At 44.9% G+C, this 18,882-nt stretch overlaps 1 protein-coding gene across 2 annotated transcripts in view; it reads right to left on the reverse strand.

Moving 5' to 3' along the window:
* The window catches only part of LOC139102098 (ras-responsive element-binding protein 1), a 58,105-nt gene that overhangs the window by 9,521 nt on the left and 29,702 nt on the right, over positions 1–18,882 (reverse strand). The window contains exon 1 of one of the 2 annotated variants that reach the window (XM_070655764.1): positions 5,060–5,444. The exons of the other annotated variant lie outside the window; for it this stretch is intronic. Coding sequence (XP_070511865.1) covers positions 5,060–5,078 — 19 coding nt within the window. The 5' untranslated portion in view covers positions 5,079–5,444. Of the gene's footprint in view, positions 1–5,059; positions 5,445–18,882 lie in introns of those variants that run through there. 2 annotated transcript variants of the gene reach the window in all.

Raw genomic sequence — 18,882 nt, forward strand, 5'->3', positions numbered from 1 at the left:
AACGTGGAAATATGAAAAGGTTCGGCGAGATGACGAGCGAATCATCAAAGGGATCGTTGCCACGAAGGGCGAGCCCTGTTACGGTTTCAAGGGATTCGCGGAGAAGCGGAGGACCAGAACGCCACGCCTATATCTGCATTGCACCCTCGCGGGACCTCGCCGGGGGAACCTTGAGGGAAAAAGGGAGCAGTGTCATGCCCGTTCGGGGGCGTACATGCGCATTTCCGTTTGCCGGTCTGGGAACCTCCACCTACGAATCGTAGGATGCTGCGCTGAAGCAGCCACGCTACTTAGTCGAAGAAGGGGAAGTGGAGGGAAAAAGAGAGAGACCAACTGCTCGGTACCGTGCCGCGCCACGATTGGCTGCCTCTCATCTTTTCCCGGAGCCTCTTTTTATCTCCTTCCTTTCCCCTCCGTCACCTCCATCACCTCCGCCGCCGCCGCACTCAGTTCCCTCCAACGAGTCTCCCTCCAACTGGCCGCTAATATCTCGCTCGCGCGCATTGCTGCGCGTATCATCGCCTTCTTATCACGCCAACTTGGACATACCCTCCGCTCCTTCTTTGGTTCTTATCTCGCTTGGACTCGCTCTCTCCGCTCTTTCCCTCTATTCTAAGGCTCCCTCGTCCTTTCCCCATCCTTCCTCCGGTCCTTCCGCACTTTTTTCTACTTCTCCTTCTTCCCCTTCTCGATCTCTTTCACTTCGCTTCGCATTTTCTTTCTCGCCGCCGACATCCGCCGACGCCTACGCTTCTTCTTCTTTTTTTTTTTTTTTTCCGCTTTCTTCGCCTTCTTTCCTGCTGCAGACTCACTATCGAGCCTCGTTCTTTTTACCTTTCAGCCCTCTCTCCCTCCGCGTCTCCTCCTCACCCTGCCCACGTAACCCTGCTGTCCCGCATCTGTCCCCCTTTTCACCCCCCTGTCATCGCGCTCTCTTTCTCTTCTCCTCACTCCCTCTTCCAACGGCGGCACCTTTTTCCCTCTTCGTCATCCCTCCCCTCCCTCTGTCCAGTTCTCCCTCATCATCCCCGCTTCTTCCACGCTCGGATACACCCACGCACCACGCAGGAGAAACAAAGATGGCGGTCGACCGGTGTGTTTCGAGAAGTCGTCTCTCTGACAACCTTGGGTTCACCCATCCGTGACGCGCCGGAGCAACCCTTCGTTTGTACCTGCGGCCGACTGCTCCGGCTGACGCATGAATATCTCTCTTTCTCACTCTCTCTCTCCGCCCCTTGCCTCTCTTTTTTTTTCTGTTTACGCCGTACTACATGTTTCATTGACGGTACCCGTCATCGATCTATACACGTGTTTTTAAAGAACTGCGCGAACCAATTCTCGAACGTACATTAAGTAAAAAATTTGCATCTTTCCCGAGACAAATAAAATGTCGATTGAACAAGCGATTATTCCTCCCTTGAAAACTAATCTTTCTTAATTCTCAAATATTTTGAATTTAATTCATTGCGTTAAAAATTTGAGATACTTGCAACTAAATAACGCTAATATTGCAAACAATTTATGAATAATTTCGTCTTAGAATACCAAGAACGTAAGTCGAAAGATTCTAAAGTAAAAAAAAAAAAAGAAAAAAATTTAATAAAGTATTTTATTTTAACGAATAACAAAATCAAACGAAAATTGAAACCGCTTTATCTTCGTTCCTGGCCTCCTGAGTGTCCCGGAGAAACGGCACAATAAACAATAGACATGCAATAACGAGAGCGAAATTTCCTCCACCGAAAAATTCGCTGCCGTGGGTCATTAATTTCACGATCGACCGAGGGTGAACGGTTTGAGGTGCTGTGAAGGATGTCACGCAAAGTACCCTCGTATACGTGGCCCAACCGAGTGTTTCCGCATGTACCTCGACGCGGTTGTCATACCTACCGCCACGCCACACATCTATAGATTACCGTCGTAATAAGACCTATGCAAATCCTAGACCTTATGACGCCTCGGGGGGCAAGGGGAAAAGCGATGATAGGTGTGGTTGGCGGACGTCTAATCTTTAGCCGCGAGTAGCGAAGATCGATCATCATCCGCGTTAGGTTTTTCGCTAAAACGTAATTCACTATCCTCATCCAACGTTGTGAAAGACACTCCGATAAATTACTCGATGCGAAATATTGCGTATTATCTGCGAAAAATTCATCCCGAGTGGGAACCTTTAATTTTTCTTTACATCTAATTGGTAATATATTTCAATCGACTTTTAAAGAACGAACGCGAAGTCCCGCAAATTTTTTTTTCCCCTCCGATATCGTATAACAAAGGCACCTTTATTTCTATCGAATCTGTTAAATTGCATAGTTCTAGTTTATGGCTCGGTTCCAAGAAAGATCCTTTAACTGCTCTATATTTTCTTACATAAAGTAAAGCTTTCGCTGATTTTTTTTTTTTTTTTTTTTTTTTTTACACGGAACAAGATCTGTCTACAATCGCGGTATCTAATATTATCTTATTCATTTTCATAATATTAGAATAATCTTACCGTAAAAATTCTGCTCTATGATCGATATTAGTCAACTGAACAGGAAAAAAATTTATTGCGAAGGAAAAAAATTATTTTTATATTATAAATATTTTCTCTTTGTGTAATATGTTTATTAACTATACGTGTAAACGCTTAATATTTTAATTAATTAAACCCGTTCAACCTTCATCGTGTGCTCATCATCGCGCAAACCCGTTCATAATAAAATAAAAAAAAAGTGATAGTGAAAATAACCGCGGGAAGTGCGTTTGAAGTCGAGATGTATTGTTGCCGCTTTTCCACAATACCTCTCGCTTAACTCAGCTCGCGTTATGAAAGTGGTCTTAGCACTGGAATTGTTATTCGATTGCTCACAAACGATATAAGCCACCGCGACAGATTTTCGATTATTTTAATATAAGTTATTATCGCTGACAATAAGATGCACCGAATGATCGGTAGACTCTGAATTTAAACTTTAGCTGAGATAATGCGAATTGATTTATGATGAGAAAGTCATGCGATGCGGTAATCGAATTTTCGTTCAAGCTGATAAAAAATTATATAAACATAAAAAACAATATTTTTTTAAATTTAAAATTTGTAATTTAAAACATTTTGTTAATTTAGAATATTGCGACACAAAACGCAGCATCGCATTATTTGAAATGTATAATATTTAAATCAATTAGAAAAAATTAAGCATAAAATAACGTGATTGCAGTAACAGTCGTATCTTTTATTAATTAATTTAAAAATGAGAGAGACGCAGGGAAGATTTGGTTTACGAAATAATAATTTACACATGCGCGTTTGAAATATTCGATCAGCGCTTCAATTTTTAAGTTGTTGCAAAAAGGAAAAAAAAAAGAGAAAGCTTTTCGGGAGTTAATAAATGCGTGCACTTTCCTTGTCGAAAATAAACATCGCTAATTAATCTATCTCGTCTGAAGGGCGCCCCTTTGCTGGGGTGAAAAAGGGAGCGGTTGACTTTCCGCACCACACCCTAATCCAGACTTTATGCTTGTACAATCCTTGCGCTCTGACAGGAAGAATAAATCTTTTTTTTTCCGAATAAAATTTATTCCCGCGTGCAACGCGGTACAAAAACAAGTTTATCTCGGCCGTAACGTCGCGCACATTTTGCCAAAGACATTCATAGAAGATATATTAATTAAAAATAAATGCAAAAAGATCTTTATAAATTTATTCAAACTGTTTTAACAGCGCAAATAATTAATGCCGGATAAGTAACGCGATTAACAACACCGATTTCTTTTCGCTTTTTAATTTGCAATTCGAGAAACTAATTTGAGAGAAACTGATGATTCATTGTTGAAAAGAAAAAAAAAAAGAAAGAAAAAAGAAAAAGAAAATAAAATAAAAAAAAATCGTGAATCACAAAAAAAAGACGCCGTCTTAAGATAATAATTTAAAAAACATTGCGGCTTCTCTTTCCGCCGACAAACCACGTGTTTTGAAATCCTTATATCTCGAGATACGTTCTCACAAAGTGTAACTTATTGTTGAAATTTTATCTGTTTGATATTTGGGAAGACGAAGTTAAAGATCGCTCGGGGCTTTTAGTCATCTCAATATCGCTCGCGAAGATAAGGAGACGATTTCTTTTGTCTTTCTCGGACCGTATCGTCCGGTTTATCTGCACGGCAATTAGAATTTCGACACGTCACCCGTCGCAACGTGTACAACCTTTGCAACCTCTGACATTCGCGAGCCACCCCCTTTCCCCCGGTGATTGTCGTCGACAGCGATGAGACATACCGGCGATCGATTGACAAATCATTCTCTCAAAATAGAAGAAAAAAAAAAAAAAGAGATGACTCCGCTCAACTTGGGGGAAACGGATATTCCTGCATTTCATCTTTCCTCCCCTTTCGGAACGATTTCTCGGTACAATGGATAATCTTACCGATCCGACGCTCTCGATACTTCTCGAGAGCTCAAGATAAACCTGAGGTCTAATCCACCCGAGATAACCGGAGATTATTTTGTTCGTTCCCCGATCTGGAACGAGACGTTACATCGTCGCCGGTGGGAACGGCCGGGATGAAAGTGACTAAATAAAGGTGCGAGTTCGCGAGGTTGCGAATCCGACGACTGAGACACCGCTTACGCGACACCTCGCCTTGCGTCATCAATACAATTGATATAATCTTGTTATCTCGGACGAGCTTCGTTCACGGAACCTCTCGACGCGGTTCTCGCCGAAGATCGGCGCCGAGGTGAGCGCGATTTGCGAATATCGCGAAATTTCACGTGACGAAGACATGCGGGCGCGCACACGTGTGTGTAAGAGCGACACGTCATTCCGCGGATAAACGATTTTGAAAAAAGAAAAAAAAGAAGGAAAAAAAGAAAAACTCAGCGACGACTGAAAGAGGAAAAAAATCCCACGATCGATTTTCGTATCGCGGAAGTCTCTGCGCGAGGGACGAGAAAAATCACGGTAAATGTATAAACGCGACGAGTGAACGAGCGTGATAAACACGATTGCGAATGAAAAGAACATCGCAGTATCCGTTGGAGTACCGATTCCAAACGTCGTTCGGAAAGCTAACGTACCTTTCTTCGTGTAATCCATGACGCCGTCGTCGGAGAGACACGTTTCAGACGTAAGGTCACACCGTCGTGGAAGATCCAAACTCCAGCATCCGCGCGTAACTCGATTAGCACTTTAACATTAGTCCGCGTCCACCCTCCCCGATCCTCGTCGCGCGCACTGTGCCCCGTGAGGTATTCGAGCCTATCCGCTCTGGAGATGAGATCCCGGGACACTCGCTCGCTCGCGCATCCTGCGAGATGCGGCTAACACCGTCGTACCCTCGTGCAAGAAAAAGATCCGAGACGACGCGACGGCCGCGGCGGATGTTGGCGTGCTTCACCTTTTCGATCTTCCGTTCGTCACCGCTCGGCGTCCAGCAGCGCACTGACTGCGTGTACCGCTCGTGGCCGAGTCGACGTCTGGGCTGGGTGCCGCGGCACACGGTGATCCCGAAATGAGAGGAGGCCTCACCTCACGATCCTCGAGAGAGAGAGGCAGTAAGCGGGGGCGGCGGCGGGGTACGAGCGCAGAGGGTGGGCGGGGGATGCGATCCTCTTCGCCGCGCGTGGTGGTGGGAGGGGATGAAGGGGAACGAGAGACGAGAGGACCGCGAGATCCATGAGAATGGGTCACGACGGGCCGACTCACCGCGCAGCAGTTCCTCTGACAATTTCTCTTGGCTCGCGCCGAAACACCATCATCCGTACCTCCTATTGGTCCGTTCCGGGCCCCTCGTATGCCGCACCGGTGCCCTCTCGCGCGATCTCGCTCTCCCGCACGAGAGAGCTTCACTCCGCTCCTCTCCGACGCTCTTGCGGTCATCCCCACACACTCGCCGGCTTCCCTGTCCATCCCTTCTACCCGCGACCCCGCTCACGCCCCGCTCCGCCCCGCCGGCGGCGTTCCGTTCGACATCTACCTAGGTACATGGGCGCTCAAATGGAAATATTCTTCGACGGGAAAACGGTGGATTCTTACGGTTTTTGCTTCTCTTCTCGTGATATTAGCGCCGGTCTTGCGTCATTGACCGTTTTTTAAATACAGGCTTTTTTTTCCTTTTTCTTTTCTTTTTTTTTATCTCCGGTAGTTGAACAACACGCGCAAGTACGACTAAAAGTCGTGAATATCCGGAGCGACTCCGGTATGCTGAATTTTTTTTTTTTTTTTTAGAGAAGTATAAAATCTTTGGAAAAGATGCTGAAGAACACTAACGAGGAATTCACCAGTGGCATTCGATTAAAGAATAACGTACAAACCAAAGGTCTGCTTGAAAGAAGAAATGTCATAACATAGATGACACAATTGGCTACTATAAATCTTATTGAACACTCTTTCTAACAATCTTTTTATTATTTATCTTAATAATGCGAGTCCACTGAGCAGTTAATATATCACAAGCTAGTTTTTTCTTTCTTTCGAAAAAAAGAAAAAAAGAAACCAGATCCTCTCTCGGAAGACTCTCAATAACTTAGTACGTTTTTAGAAAAACCATTAAAATATTTTTAAAAGGCGATTCTATTCATGTTCAGGTAAAAAAGGAAAAAAAAAATCATACAAGATTTTTAACAAAGTAGGACATTTCTTTTCTTCTCTCTCACTAAGGGTATTGTTTTTCGGACAAAGGGAGCACGGCTGGGCGTCCCTTCTTACGGACGCCAATGTAAAGTACGTTTTTCCATCGGAGGAAACCTTCGCCCTTCTCCTCGCTCGCTCTCTCGTGTCTCTCTTCAGACTCTTCTTTCCCCACTCGTCCTCTTCGCGGTGTGCCCCCCTCTTTGTCCGGACGACGCCGCACCGCGCCGGTGTAGAGTATGTACCACCGAGGCAACTCGAGCCGAGTTGGCGCCCGACGCATCTGCCACCCACACCAGCACGACCACCCCCCTCAGTGGGATCTCTCTTTGCCCGTCCATGTGCTCCGCGTTTGATGACGCCGCGCCGTTTCCCTCCCGAAGGCGATGGGCGAGCCCGCGGCTCCGATTCATCGATCTCTCACCTGATCTAAGTCTGTCTATCTCGGAGCCCGGCTCACCCTCTTCGCCGTCGGTAGGCTAATGAAATTACTCCGGATCGGTATCGCCGGATGAAAATGTCGGGGATTTGTATTAGTTGTAGCAGGTGGACAGGTAAAGCTTCGAAGCGAAAAGCGCGTTAAAAATGATAAAATAAAATAAAATAAATCTGTAGGAGCACGTCGTACGTTATTCAAATCGTTAAGACCGCTCGCGGCAATTTCACCGATAAGACACAAGGTCGGCGTCATCGGACGGATGACGTTATTTGCGTTTCGCAGATAATGTATGCTAGAACCCGCGGCGGTTTCGCCAAAACGTAGTGGACGACGACGGCTGGCCATTTACGAAGTTTTGATAAAGCCGCGGAAGAGAACACGCTCCATTTGGGGTTTATGAAATGTTATCCTATCGACTGATTTTGCGTGAGATCGCAGCGGGCAAGATAAGGAGACAATTTTTTAATACCAAATTATTCCATAAGCAATAATAATCGCGAGGTAATTATACGGCGATAAGCCAATAAACTAGGAAAAAAAAAATTAAGTTAAAGTTATCTTCTTTCTTTTTGTTTTTTTTTTTAAATTGTAAAAACCAAACGATACGTTGCTGCCGGAATTACCCGGGGCTCACGTTTTATTTTACTAGCATTTTCACTGGTCTCCTTTTCGCCACGCGATCTCTTCGAAGTCACAATGTAACCGATGTATCTGAGTCGCGTAAAAAAAATTTTTTATTAATCAAACTTTAAGAATAAAAAAAAAAAAAAAAAAAACGTATCGATAAAACTATACCTCTTTTATTAATTAAGTTTATTTCTATTGATAAAAAATTTTTTTTTTACCACCTCCACGACGACGCATTCGGAATATTCCCACTTCTCAGAGAGAGAATCTGTCGAGCGGCCGCGCATACGTAACAATCTTATCAACCACGTATACGAGGACGTGTTTCCCACTACGGTGAGAGTCCTTGAGAGAAAGAAAGAGAGAGAGAGAAAAAGAGAGTGGAGTACAAGGGGCGCAGAGCGGTGATGCTGCAACGCCGACAGCTCCGCTCCGTAAACCTCAATGCCGATAAGTGACAAGCGCGTGATTAGATCGCTCTTGTTTGCTTCTTAAAGCTCCTCGCCCATGTTTGCGCGGTGACGTCATCCTGGTCCATCCGGTGCGGATTAGGTCAAAGTCTCGCGCTCCTGATAAAGATCACGTCTACGGCGGGCGCGATCGTTTTCGTTCGGCCGCCCCCGATATACGTATATCTCGGATACGCAGAAACGGCGGCGATAACGCGCTCGCGCACGCAGATAGATACTCACGGTGGTCCATGCGGTCCAGATTAGATTACGCCCGCCAATCGAGGCATCTAGCAATTTTGACCGACGCTCGATCACACATGCAAGCATACACGTACGACAACACGTTCGCCGTCCGGTATTAGCGATCTATTTTTTTTTTTTCTTTTTTTTTCTTTTACGTCGCCGATTAACTGGCGTCGTCGGGCACGTTATCGACCAATAATCGCCCGGACGTTATTGTTCGCAACGAGGAATCCTCGTCCTCGCATGCACCGGAGAAATAAAAGCGCGAATCTCCAGCTAAACATTCGATAACTTGGCGCGACTTTCCGGTAATGGAATCGTCTCCGCGTGCATTAGGTAATTAGATTATCTGAAGAAATAATTCATAAAGTTCTTTAGCGGGGAATAGAATATTATTACCCGTATCGATCGCCGCGAGTCTGCTCGGAAAAACGTGAGGCAACATGGGTAGAGTGTGAAAAATAATTAAAAATCGAGAAATGGGGCTGGGTAATCAATTTGTACACAATTACGTCTTACGCGAGAAACGGGAAATATTCTCATATCTCGCTCGCAGATAATGCTGTATCTCGCTATCTCGCGATCGCTTAAAAGGGATAGTCACATTCCTCCTATCAGATTCGATGAATTAGATTAAATCACGGTACTTCCAGCGAGCTCTCTCGATTGCGATCTCCCCGCATTACGTGTATCCGATTAATTATTACTAATAATTTACAACCGTCCTGAAAAAATAAATTGACAAATAAAAACGGGCCGATATTTGTACGTTCCGTATCATTTATTACTTTTAATATCTAAACGAATTCCCGTTGACTCATTGTCAGCGTCGCACGTAACGTAATCTAGCTGATCTCGTCGCGTTCAACTTCGCCTTTACCGCCGGACCGGAAAAGCGACGCAGATGGCGTGAAAACGACGGTAAACGTGACGGTTCGACATGTAATAAAATACAACAATTTGTACGCGCCCTCCTTCGATCCTCCTCGAAATGCGATCAAGCAGATGCCACCGATCGAGAGGAGCGGCAGACAGCGGAAGAAAGAGAAAGAAGGTGGAGGAAGGGAGAGACGTACGGACGAACTTTTATTCATCCTTTGTTTTCTTGCTTAACTTTTAACGCGCGACACACTGGTACGAGAGACCCACTTAGAGTCACCGCATATCTGAGTGCTCACATACGCACGCGTACATGTACGAAGACGTGTGTACACGTGCCGGCGGTGCGCGCTCACGTAGATACGCGCGGATAAAGGTGTACGAGGAAAGGAAGCTACGAAAGTTGCATACGAAAGGGAGCCCAGCTAATCCACGTGGACGACCGCGTATCAGTCCGTCCCGAATGTGGGTTATCCGTTAGAATATGACCGACAATTGGAAGTACTGTTTGAAAAAAAAAAAACCCGCGGCAGGATAAGCCTGACGTCATTCAGGATACCGCGCCGCCTCGTCAGGTGATAAAAACTTTTTGTTTGAACGGCGCGGAGGACCGACGACGGCCGATATCAATTATATGATTTTCTATTTACCTCGAGGGAAACGAACGCGCCCCGGTGAGCGAGGAAAACTTTAATTCCCCGTGCTACTTTAATTTTTTTTTTACTTTTTTTTTTCTCTGCCGATTGGTCTTTTGAGTCACGTGCGCTCCTGCATCAGCCGCGTGCCAATTAAATCGGCCGTTTTTATTAGACGATCTCTCGCTCGCCGGTTCATTATCGAGTTAACTCGAGTTTATAAGCGGCTAACCGATGACGGGCTCTCGCTTTGTGTGTCCCCGTATATATGCACGCGTTACGACAAATACGTAACACATGTCTGCCCGGCCTGTGTAAATATATAGGTACCTGTCTAGCTTAACTCCGACAGCTAGCCTTCGGTTCTCAGCGCCATTATACGCTCATCAACGACCTTCCATGGGGTATTGGTCAGCATGTATCATTAATGTACATCATGCACGCAAGGAGCACACGTACAGCTCCATCTCGTTCTCGTCTTTATCCGTCGTAATGACGATCATTAAATCGTTAAGTACCACGCTCTATCGTGTCGCCCGATTATCCCGCGTAGTAGTTATCGATTTTCCGACGACTTAAACCAATTCACCGGCAATAAACGCTAATGTGCACGTCGCTATTAATTATGTTATCGATAATAAAATTTGTTTATCAAATTTAAATTAAAAAAAAAAAAAGAAAAAAAAATTGAAAAATTTATTGAATATTCTTCAAAAAGAGAAGAGTCGTTCTTTTGGCGTTGACCGGTTTGTACATTAATAATTTGTATATTTATTATTTTATTTTATTTTTTTTTTAATTACACAACCAGCGTGTCGCTCGTGAATGATTTTTTTCTCGTAGCGAATCCGCAAATCTACAGAGTTAATAATGAAGCGAGAGTTAGACAATGCGGCTGAGTTGCGGTGGCGATCGAATCCGCGATACGTGCATATCGCGCTGGTTGATGACATCGTTAAATCAGCACGAGCGCCAATTGTGACGTGCCGCTCGCGCGCGTAAAAGCTGTTGTAAATGTCGTTCGATATTCACCGCGAACGTGGAGACGGCGTTTTGGAATTCTATGCAGGCGCAAGCAATGACTAATACCGCGCGGTATGGCGAACGCGAATGGATTTCGCTTCTACATCCATTAAGGGTCACCGAACCGCGGCGTATACGTGCATCTGTTTACGTTTCGCGCGGATACGCGGACATTCGCGTGTACGTCATGCGGACAATATCGTGTGCAATTATACGCCATGTGTCGCATGTCTAATGACACCGCGGCAATTACAGCCGCGGAAATTTTGCCGACTTGTTGCCCGGCGTTTCATGCGAGGAATTTCTCGCAAACTCCACGATGCGACACATTCGCCACAAAATTTATGCACACGATCCCCTTTATTTCATCTGTATCATCCTTTTGAATTAATAAAAATTTCGAACGTAATATTTTATTTTATAAATTATTGCACAACTTTGCGTTTGATTCTCGAAAAGTTCCTCTCCCACTTTCCGTCTTAATCTGCCGTTATTTTTCTCGGCGGGACGAAACGCCGGAGTTCGTCTCCTATAATCTAAAATATCGGCGCGATTGAAAATCGTGCGATTCTCGAAACGGAGCGTTTTCTCAAATGACTCGCCGAAAAGTATAAGAGACTTTATTTCCGGTGAGCTCGCGATGACGGGGTGCGGCGACTTCGTGGCATGAATGATCCTCGGTGGAAACCTTTACGTGACGAACAGCGGCGCGGGATGCATGAAACCTTAGAGACGACGTCGGGCAGTGCACGGGCCACCTGTCCGAGATACTTCCGTCACGAACTTGCGGTGTCGCCGATAAAGAAAAGATCAATGAAATCACAAATGAGATCGTCACCGGATCGCGATAATAGTTTCCCGTTGGTGCAGGAAGCGAAAGCAGTGCAATGACGCGTATTTCTAGGAATATCCAAACGACATCATGTAACTTTGTTTCGTACTCAGATAATGATCCTTAGAACAAATATTTTTCAATTTTAAAAAGAAATTTTTTAATCTCTCTAAATAATTTTAATCGCTCTAAATAAAGATATTCAGTCGTTTGGAATAATGAACCTGTTTGTTCTCGCATATATAGAAGACGTAGAAAAGTAATTTTGCACCATTGAGATCTAATTACCATGAGAAAATATTTAAAACACGGTCTTTAAGAAATTTTTGTTAAAGTAAAAAAAAGATTAATTTTTTCAAAAGACTTTACATACACTTATAGACAAATAGATATATATTTTTTTTAATACAAAAATGTATAATAATTGACAAGGGTAAAAAATTAATTATGTTCTACCTTTTGACAAACAGATTCATTATTTCAAACCACTATAAAGGAACAATTAAAATTTATATGCACTATAATGGTTTGAAATAATGGCATTCAAGCAAATGCCATTAAAAATTACCATTCATTATTGAATTCTTATTAGGAGCTACAAAAATATTAATACAATACGTTCTCGTTGAGTTTAATAGAAAAACCACCGAATCCGGCAGCGATGAATTTGTGAGAAGAGATCTCGAGAGAGTTGACTGTCGAGTTTATTCGTAGTCGCAACACGTTCCGTTCGTAGATGAATGAGACTTCGGCAACGCGGCGAGCATAAAAAAAAAAAAAAAAAAAGAAAAAGAAAACCTTTCCCGCAGAGGTGATCTATATCTGTTCCTCATCTAAGCGCGCGATGTAGATGTGCGTCCGTGTAATGAAACGTTCACCGGCGAGAAGCGGTTCGTTGGCTGCTGCGACACGGGCGTGTCGCAGCAGCCAGTCTAAAGACAATTGCTCACAATAATTAATAATTATTAATAACATTCCCCCCTTTTTAAATAATTTTTTTCAACTTAATAGTGAGATCCGTTAAACATTTCGTAACGCAGAAATATTTTAGTGATCTTTTATCGAGAATTACATTCAAGTATTTACCTGAATAGATAAAAAATGTATCGTTTTCTCGTTGGAAACGTAAAAACGTGTAAGATATGAATGATGATATCATAAACGCGCGATAACGTTCGCTGAAACGGCGCGGTGACAATGAATATGAGGCAATATTGTCGAACGCGGGAACAAGAGGCGGGATGCGGTTTTATACGGATTCGATGGACCATCCTCGGTGCGTCCGTGTGTACGATTGCGTTACACGTTCGCACGCACTCGGGGTGCAGTTGTGTGCACGGGCCCGCCGTGCGTCGACTCTCGAGTCACGTTGCATCGCATTACGTCGGGAGGCTGCATCACACGTGGGAGACAGGTAGCTCGCTTCCGGCCGTCGCAGACCATTATGCGGGATGCGTGAAACGCCGAGATCCTCGGCGACGTAAAATACATACGCGGAACATTTTTACTTCGCGCTCTCCGCGTATCGTGCTCGCGTATCAAGCGCCGCGATTTAATATCGCAAGTGCAATATCAACAACGATTGCCGTGACATGTAGCGCATATTAGTTACATAATTCTTATTTAATACTTATCTGTATCCGCGCGAGAATCTTCCGACGGTTCGAGCGTAGCCAAACTATCCCGCGCAAATTGCGAAAAAAAAAAAAAAAAAAAAAAATTCTATCCTTTGCGACTGTTCAGAAGCCCGTCGTATTATACGTAATACCTATATAACGTTGATAAAATTTTCACGGACAATGCCAAGTACACTCGTTTTATTCAAAGTCGCGGCGTGGTGTTTCGAATATTAAGGATTAATGTAAAGGCTGGCGGTGAGTGCCGAAAGTATGCCAGCGCTGTGTACGCGGGATCGTATCGACTTTCGAGAGTCTGGCCGCGCGGACTCACCGCCGGGAAGCTGCATCACACGTGGGAGACAGGTAGCTCGCTTCCGGCCGGCGGAGACCATTGTACCCACGGGGACTCGTTTGTGTGCGCGGCGGGCCCCTCCGTGCCACACTGCGAGATCGTATATGGGACAGAATGGCACGGAACGGTACGGAATGAGACAGAAACAAAGTCCTCCCATTGTATCCGTGCGCATACACGGTCATCCTCGTAACGACAACGTTCTCGATTCTTCGCCTCTTGCAAATATGTAAACCGTTCGCGCGCGCGAGCCTCGCGGACCTTTAAATATATCCACGGCAGCCGGCGTACTTCCGGCTAGGTGTCTCGCGACGGAAGCTATGGAAGAAATGCTTGTAAGGCAGAAAAGCGTCGATGATAAAATTTCTTGGGACGTTCCGCGCGGAGGTGAAAGAGTCCTCGAAGCTCGATCGGCATTTATCCGACGTAAAAAGACTGTCGAAATTTTCACGCGCGTCTCCCGCGCGTTACTTTTCTCCGCACCACCGACTGTTTGCACATCTGTAATCCACTTGTCTCTGGTGCACGCTTTATTTGCGAGATCAGCGCGAGCGAATGCGGACGAAAAGATTGCGGCGCGACGGGAAGAGTCGGTCGGTCTCGTCATTAAATTCATCTTGCGATCGCGATTATTTCCTTATCTTAACCTCATTCGCTGGTATATTTTGACACGTTCTCGTCGTTACAAATATTCAACAAAAGAGAGAGAGAGAAAGCGAGCGAGAGAAGAGAGAAAAAAAGGGGGATAGCGGAGGGAAAGATACGCCGCGTGGCCGAAGATATGTGCGCACATGTAGCCGATGCGCGTGCACGAGTTTGTCGAACGGATGACAAAGGCGTGTTCTTTCGCGCCGAGAAGATAATACGCGTTCGTGTACACAGGTGCCGAGAGGAGGCCACGCAGATGCTGCGTCTAATCGTGAGAGAGGCCCAACGTGCGCTGCGGTCCGAAGTGCGCGTTATCGCGCCAAGCTAGCCGGGCTCTGGTTAGCCAATGAAAAATTGAAGAAGAACTAGTTTCATGCCTCGGTTATTCTTTGTCGACGGGCTCCGCTGGGCCCGACGTCAGATAATCGCTTTTCTACAAACACACATCACCGCCATCGGCTCCGGTGACTTTCAGAGCCAGGGTCAAGCGGTCGCGTCGTCCGAAGAGAAACAGTCGGAGATGGTTTCTTCCGGCCGGATTCTTAATCTCCGTGTCGAGGAGTTTCCGTTTTGAAAATCACGCGATAAAAGGTCTCGAGGACTCATCTATTTACCGAAGAGAATTTTCGCTAGCTTTTTTATTGGACCAAAATTTAAATATAATAAGCATAAAATTAGAGAAAAAAAAAAAATTGAACGTTAAAAGAAACAACACTTTCTTTAATTTTTTTTTTTTTTTGCATAAATGAAATGTACAGTTAGTGAAAGAAAGGAAACATTGGGATCATCTCATTTAGGATTCCCAAAGAGACGCATCTTAGTAATCTGACGACGGCCGAGCCGGCTTCCTGCCGTCAAGTGTTCAGAATCCACTTTTGGATATAGCATGACTAAGAGCAGTGCTGCCTCGTCGCTCGCGCACCAGACCGCGAAGATGTAATAATTCTTTGTGCCCGCATGCGAGCTGCTTCTCGCATGATGCCGCGCTTCGGGGTCGAGCGGGGGCCGCCGCGGGAGGAGGCACTCTTGCGAGATGCGCGTGTCACGGTACGCCGATTTTCCGCTCACGCCCGGAGATTCTGCTCCGCGGAGCCGCGATTCTCCGCTTCCTCCTGTCGTTAGCTCGCGCAACCGTACCGCGAATCAATTCCCGCTCGGCTCAGGTTGCTCCTACAGCTCTTCCTCTCACTCGCGTCGAGTATACGTCTCGCGATTCGACACTAGGGCTACGTTTCGTCTAGCGGGTTCTTACGAATACCGGAAGCTCGACGAAGGAGATGTTCGGCTGCGATTGTATCGAAGATACAATCTTAATCCGAGAGAATAGCTCGCTTTAATGAGTTATTATACATCTCCGGGAGTAATGACGTGATACATAGACATGCAATGAATAAATAATCACGTGAAATGGAGAAAACAATGAAACGCCATTGAAGACGCGATATCGTTATCGTATGTGCACGTATCTCTTTGCTGTCAGCCCTTAAGTTTCCCTTTTAACGTTTACGATCGCGATGAGGAATTTTTAGTTCGACGAGTGACGGGTAAGATCGTAAAAAAAAAAAAAAAAAAAAAAAAAATTAGTGACTGCGATAAAAAGGTTTACGCCGATCTCGTAATTTTACGCGCGTTACAGCACGCGTGTGCTTCAACCTCGCGAAGGTGTAACCTTGGAAACACTGCGCCGAGCAGATAAATGAGATTTCATAAGATATACGAAAATGCTAAAACTCGTTTAATCACGATTACGCCGGTCTTCTCTCACGGTCAGAGATTTTACTCCTGCTCCTTCTTCTCATTAGCTCGATTCTTCGTTTCTTTTTTGTTTTAGTAATATTACGGTACCACCTGTACATTCTACAATCAGCATTAAAAATAAAAAAACGGTAGGAAGCACGGAAGAAGATATTATACGAGGCTCTCTTTTTTTTCCTTCTTTTCTTTTAACGCAAACACTACGAATTAGAGCGTCTATTCGATGCTCCATTTCGCGACTCTAATATCATGAATAAAAGATTTAAAAAATTAACTTCAAATCAGTAATACGAATTTATCTGGAAAAGTTAATAAAAAAAATCGCGCGGTTCGCCGTCGGTTTAACCCGCCGCCTTGAACCCGGGCGGGGTGACCGATAAAGAAAAAGAATTAGAACAACGACGGTGGTAATGCGATGCCGTTAATTTTTTTTTTTTTTTTTTTTTTATAGACGTATTAAATTTTTCAAACTCGCCGTTTAGAGACCGAGCGATGGAGATTTGTTGAATTACCGCGATAAATTAACGAGGCGCGTGGGAGCGGTGAAATAATAAAGCGAGACGCTTTGTCGCGTCGATTGTGACGTTGATTATCGTTTTAATCGTGCGAATCTATTTTATCCCACTTCGTGTGTCGTTAGCCTACGTGCGATCGCGTAACCCGATAACGCAACGCCAACATAGTTACCTTCGGAAAACACGGCTCGCACGCGAGGTTCCTGTCATCCTCGTGTCCGCGAATTCTGCGTTATTCGCCCCCTCCCTCCCACCCCCCCTTCTATCCCTCTTTCGTCATTACCGTAACGTTACCACTCATTTCTGTTACTTATTGCCGCAAATGTGTCCCGCCGCATAAATTCGCGAAACATGTTGTTACAGTAATAGCAGCTGCGTGCACGCACACGCATTACGCGGGGGTGGCGGACGGATGCGCGCCGCCGATTTTGCGGGATGCTTCTTTATCCCGCGATTTCTCTGGAGATTCCCCCTTCCCTGCCTAGCTTCGCGTCCTAAGTACCATCCGGAACCGAAGGGAAAGAAAGAAGTTCCTGTCTATTGTTCGCACCGGGCGACAGATTTTTTTTTTGTCTTTTTTTTCTTTTTTCTGTTTAAACAGATTTATCTCCGGGACAAAGGGGCTCGGCCGCATCCGAACGGAATCTTTCGTATGGGATTAGATAATAAGAGATATAATGTTCTGGAGTAGAAAGCGGGTAATCGTTGACATTGTCCGCGATTACTTGGCCATTCTGTTAATCGTCGAAGTTAGATTGAAGGCGGCTTGCTCTAGAATCGACGGAATTCTCGTAAAGAGCCTCGCTCGTTCGGAGCTGCTCCGTGTATTTTTATCGCATCTCCATTCGGAGCTCGTTGGAGAAAATCAAGTGGCTCGGGATTTCATTTGAAGCCGGTACCCTCTTTAAAATTAATTTTCGCGAAAAGTTTCCGAGTGTTAAAAAGCATTTCGCGGAATTCTCTCGCACCTGCGACGATTGCCGACGCGAGGAATTTGTCCGAATGCAAAATTCAAAATTTCGCCATCGGTTTCAGTGCACGCACACGCTCATCGGTGATCCGATTCTCGGTGACGACGTTCTTTTTCCGCGTTGTCACATGAGACACGGATTTGCGCAATTTTGAAATACTTTCCTTAGCAACGGGACGATATAAGCGCGCACGTTGCGTACACACCCGCGATGATGTATCGCAGCCTGCACGCACACGTCCGCGAATCGGCTTATGTGCGCGAATAAAGAAAGTGCCCGTTCGCGTTGACTCGCTCGGAAATCCGAAACCGATGCACGGGAAGCGCGACGGATGATTTTGCAATCTCGGAGAGAGGGAGAGAAACGTCTCGTTTGCCGTCGGGTAATTCAGCAACTGTAGAAATCGTAATCGAAATCGAGGCACATTGCAACGCGACTGTCAAAAAGATAAAAAGAAAGAAGAAAAGATTTCATAAAATTATATATAACTATCGTAAAACCGTAAGAAAAATGAAATAAGGCTTAGAGTAAGAAAACCCGAAAAAGTACGACAAAAGCCACAGAAATAACAGTACATTTCACGAAATGCATCACAAAATCGAAACAGTAAAAAAAAAAATCTTATAGACAATCTAAATGTAATTATAAATTAATTATTTCAATAATTTAATCAGCGTGTTTCTACTTATAGAATGAGCGCAAGCTTCGAGATTTATTATTCAGGAAGATTGTGGGCGCGCGAGCCAGCTCGAGCTCAGAAACCAGAAACCGATGCATCAGAAAGCAGGCACGCGCGTGAATAAGACGTGTGTACGTGTGTCGATGCACGGGATCGCGCTCTCATCGAATTTTTTCTTTTTTTTTTCTTTTTTTTTTTACACTGGCTGGCACACGGCATCGCATAAGCGAATTCCACCGAAGACCGCGACTTCCGGACCTCCGGAGCATCCCGAAACCGAAAGACGAGGCGGCGAAGCCGCAGATTGCGCAAAGTCCACGTCATTTGATCTGAACATCATGAGATGTTTGCGTATAGCGAAATAATACACTTGCTAGCGATCATATCCCTGTACATCACGGATGCGGTGTCGCTGTGCTAGCAACAGGAAGCCCGCCGTGATCTTCGAGCGTCAAAAAGTCTTTCAGGAAGTATATGTACAATTGGAACTGAACGATAAGTAAAATTACAACGGCACTTACCGTTATAATCTCGTGGAATATGACGCATGCGGTAAAAAAGAAAAAAAAAAAGAAAAAAAAAAACCCAACCGACCAAAAATG

The sequence above is a fragment of the Cardiocondyla obscurior genome, linkage group LG04 (assembly GCF_019399895.1).
Source record: "Cardiocondyla obscurior isolate alpha-2009 linkage group LG04, Cobs3.1, whole genome shotgun sequence".
Lineage (NCBI taxonomy): Eukaryota > Metazoa > Arthropoda > Insecta > Hymenoptera > Formicidae > Cardiocondyla > Cardiocondyla obscurior.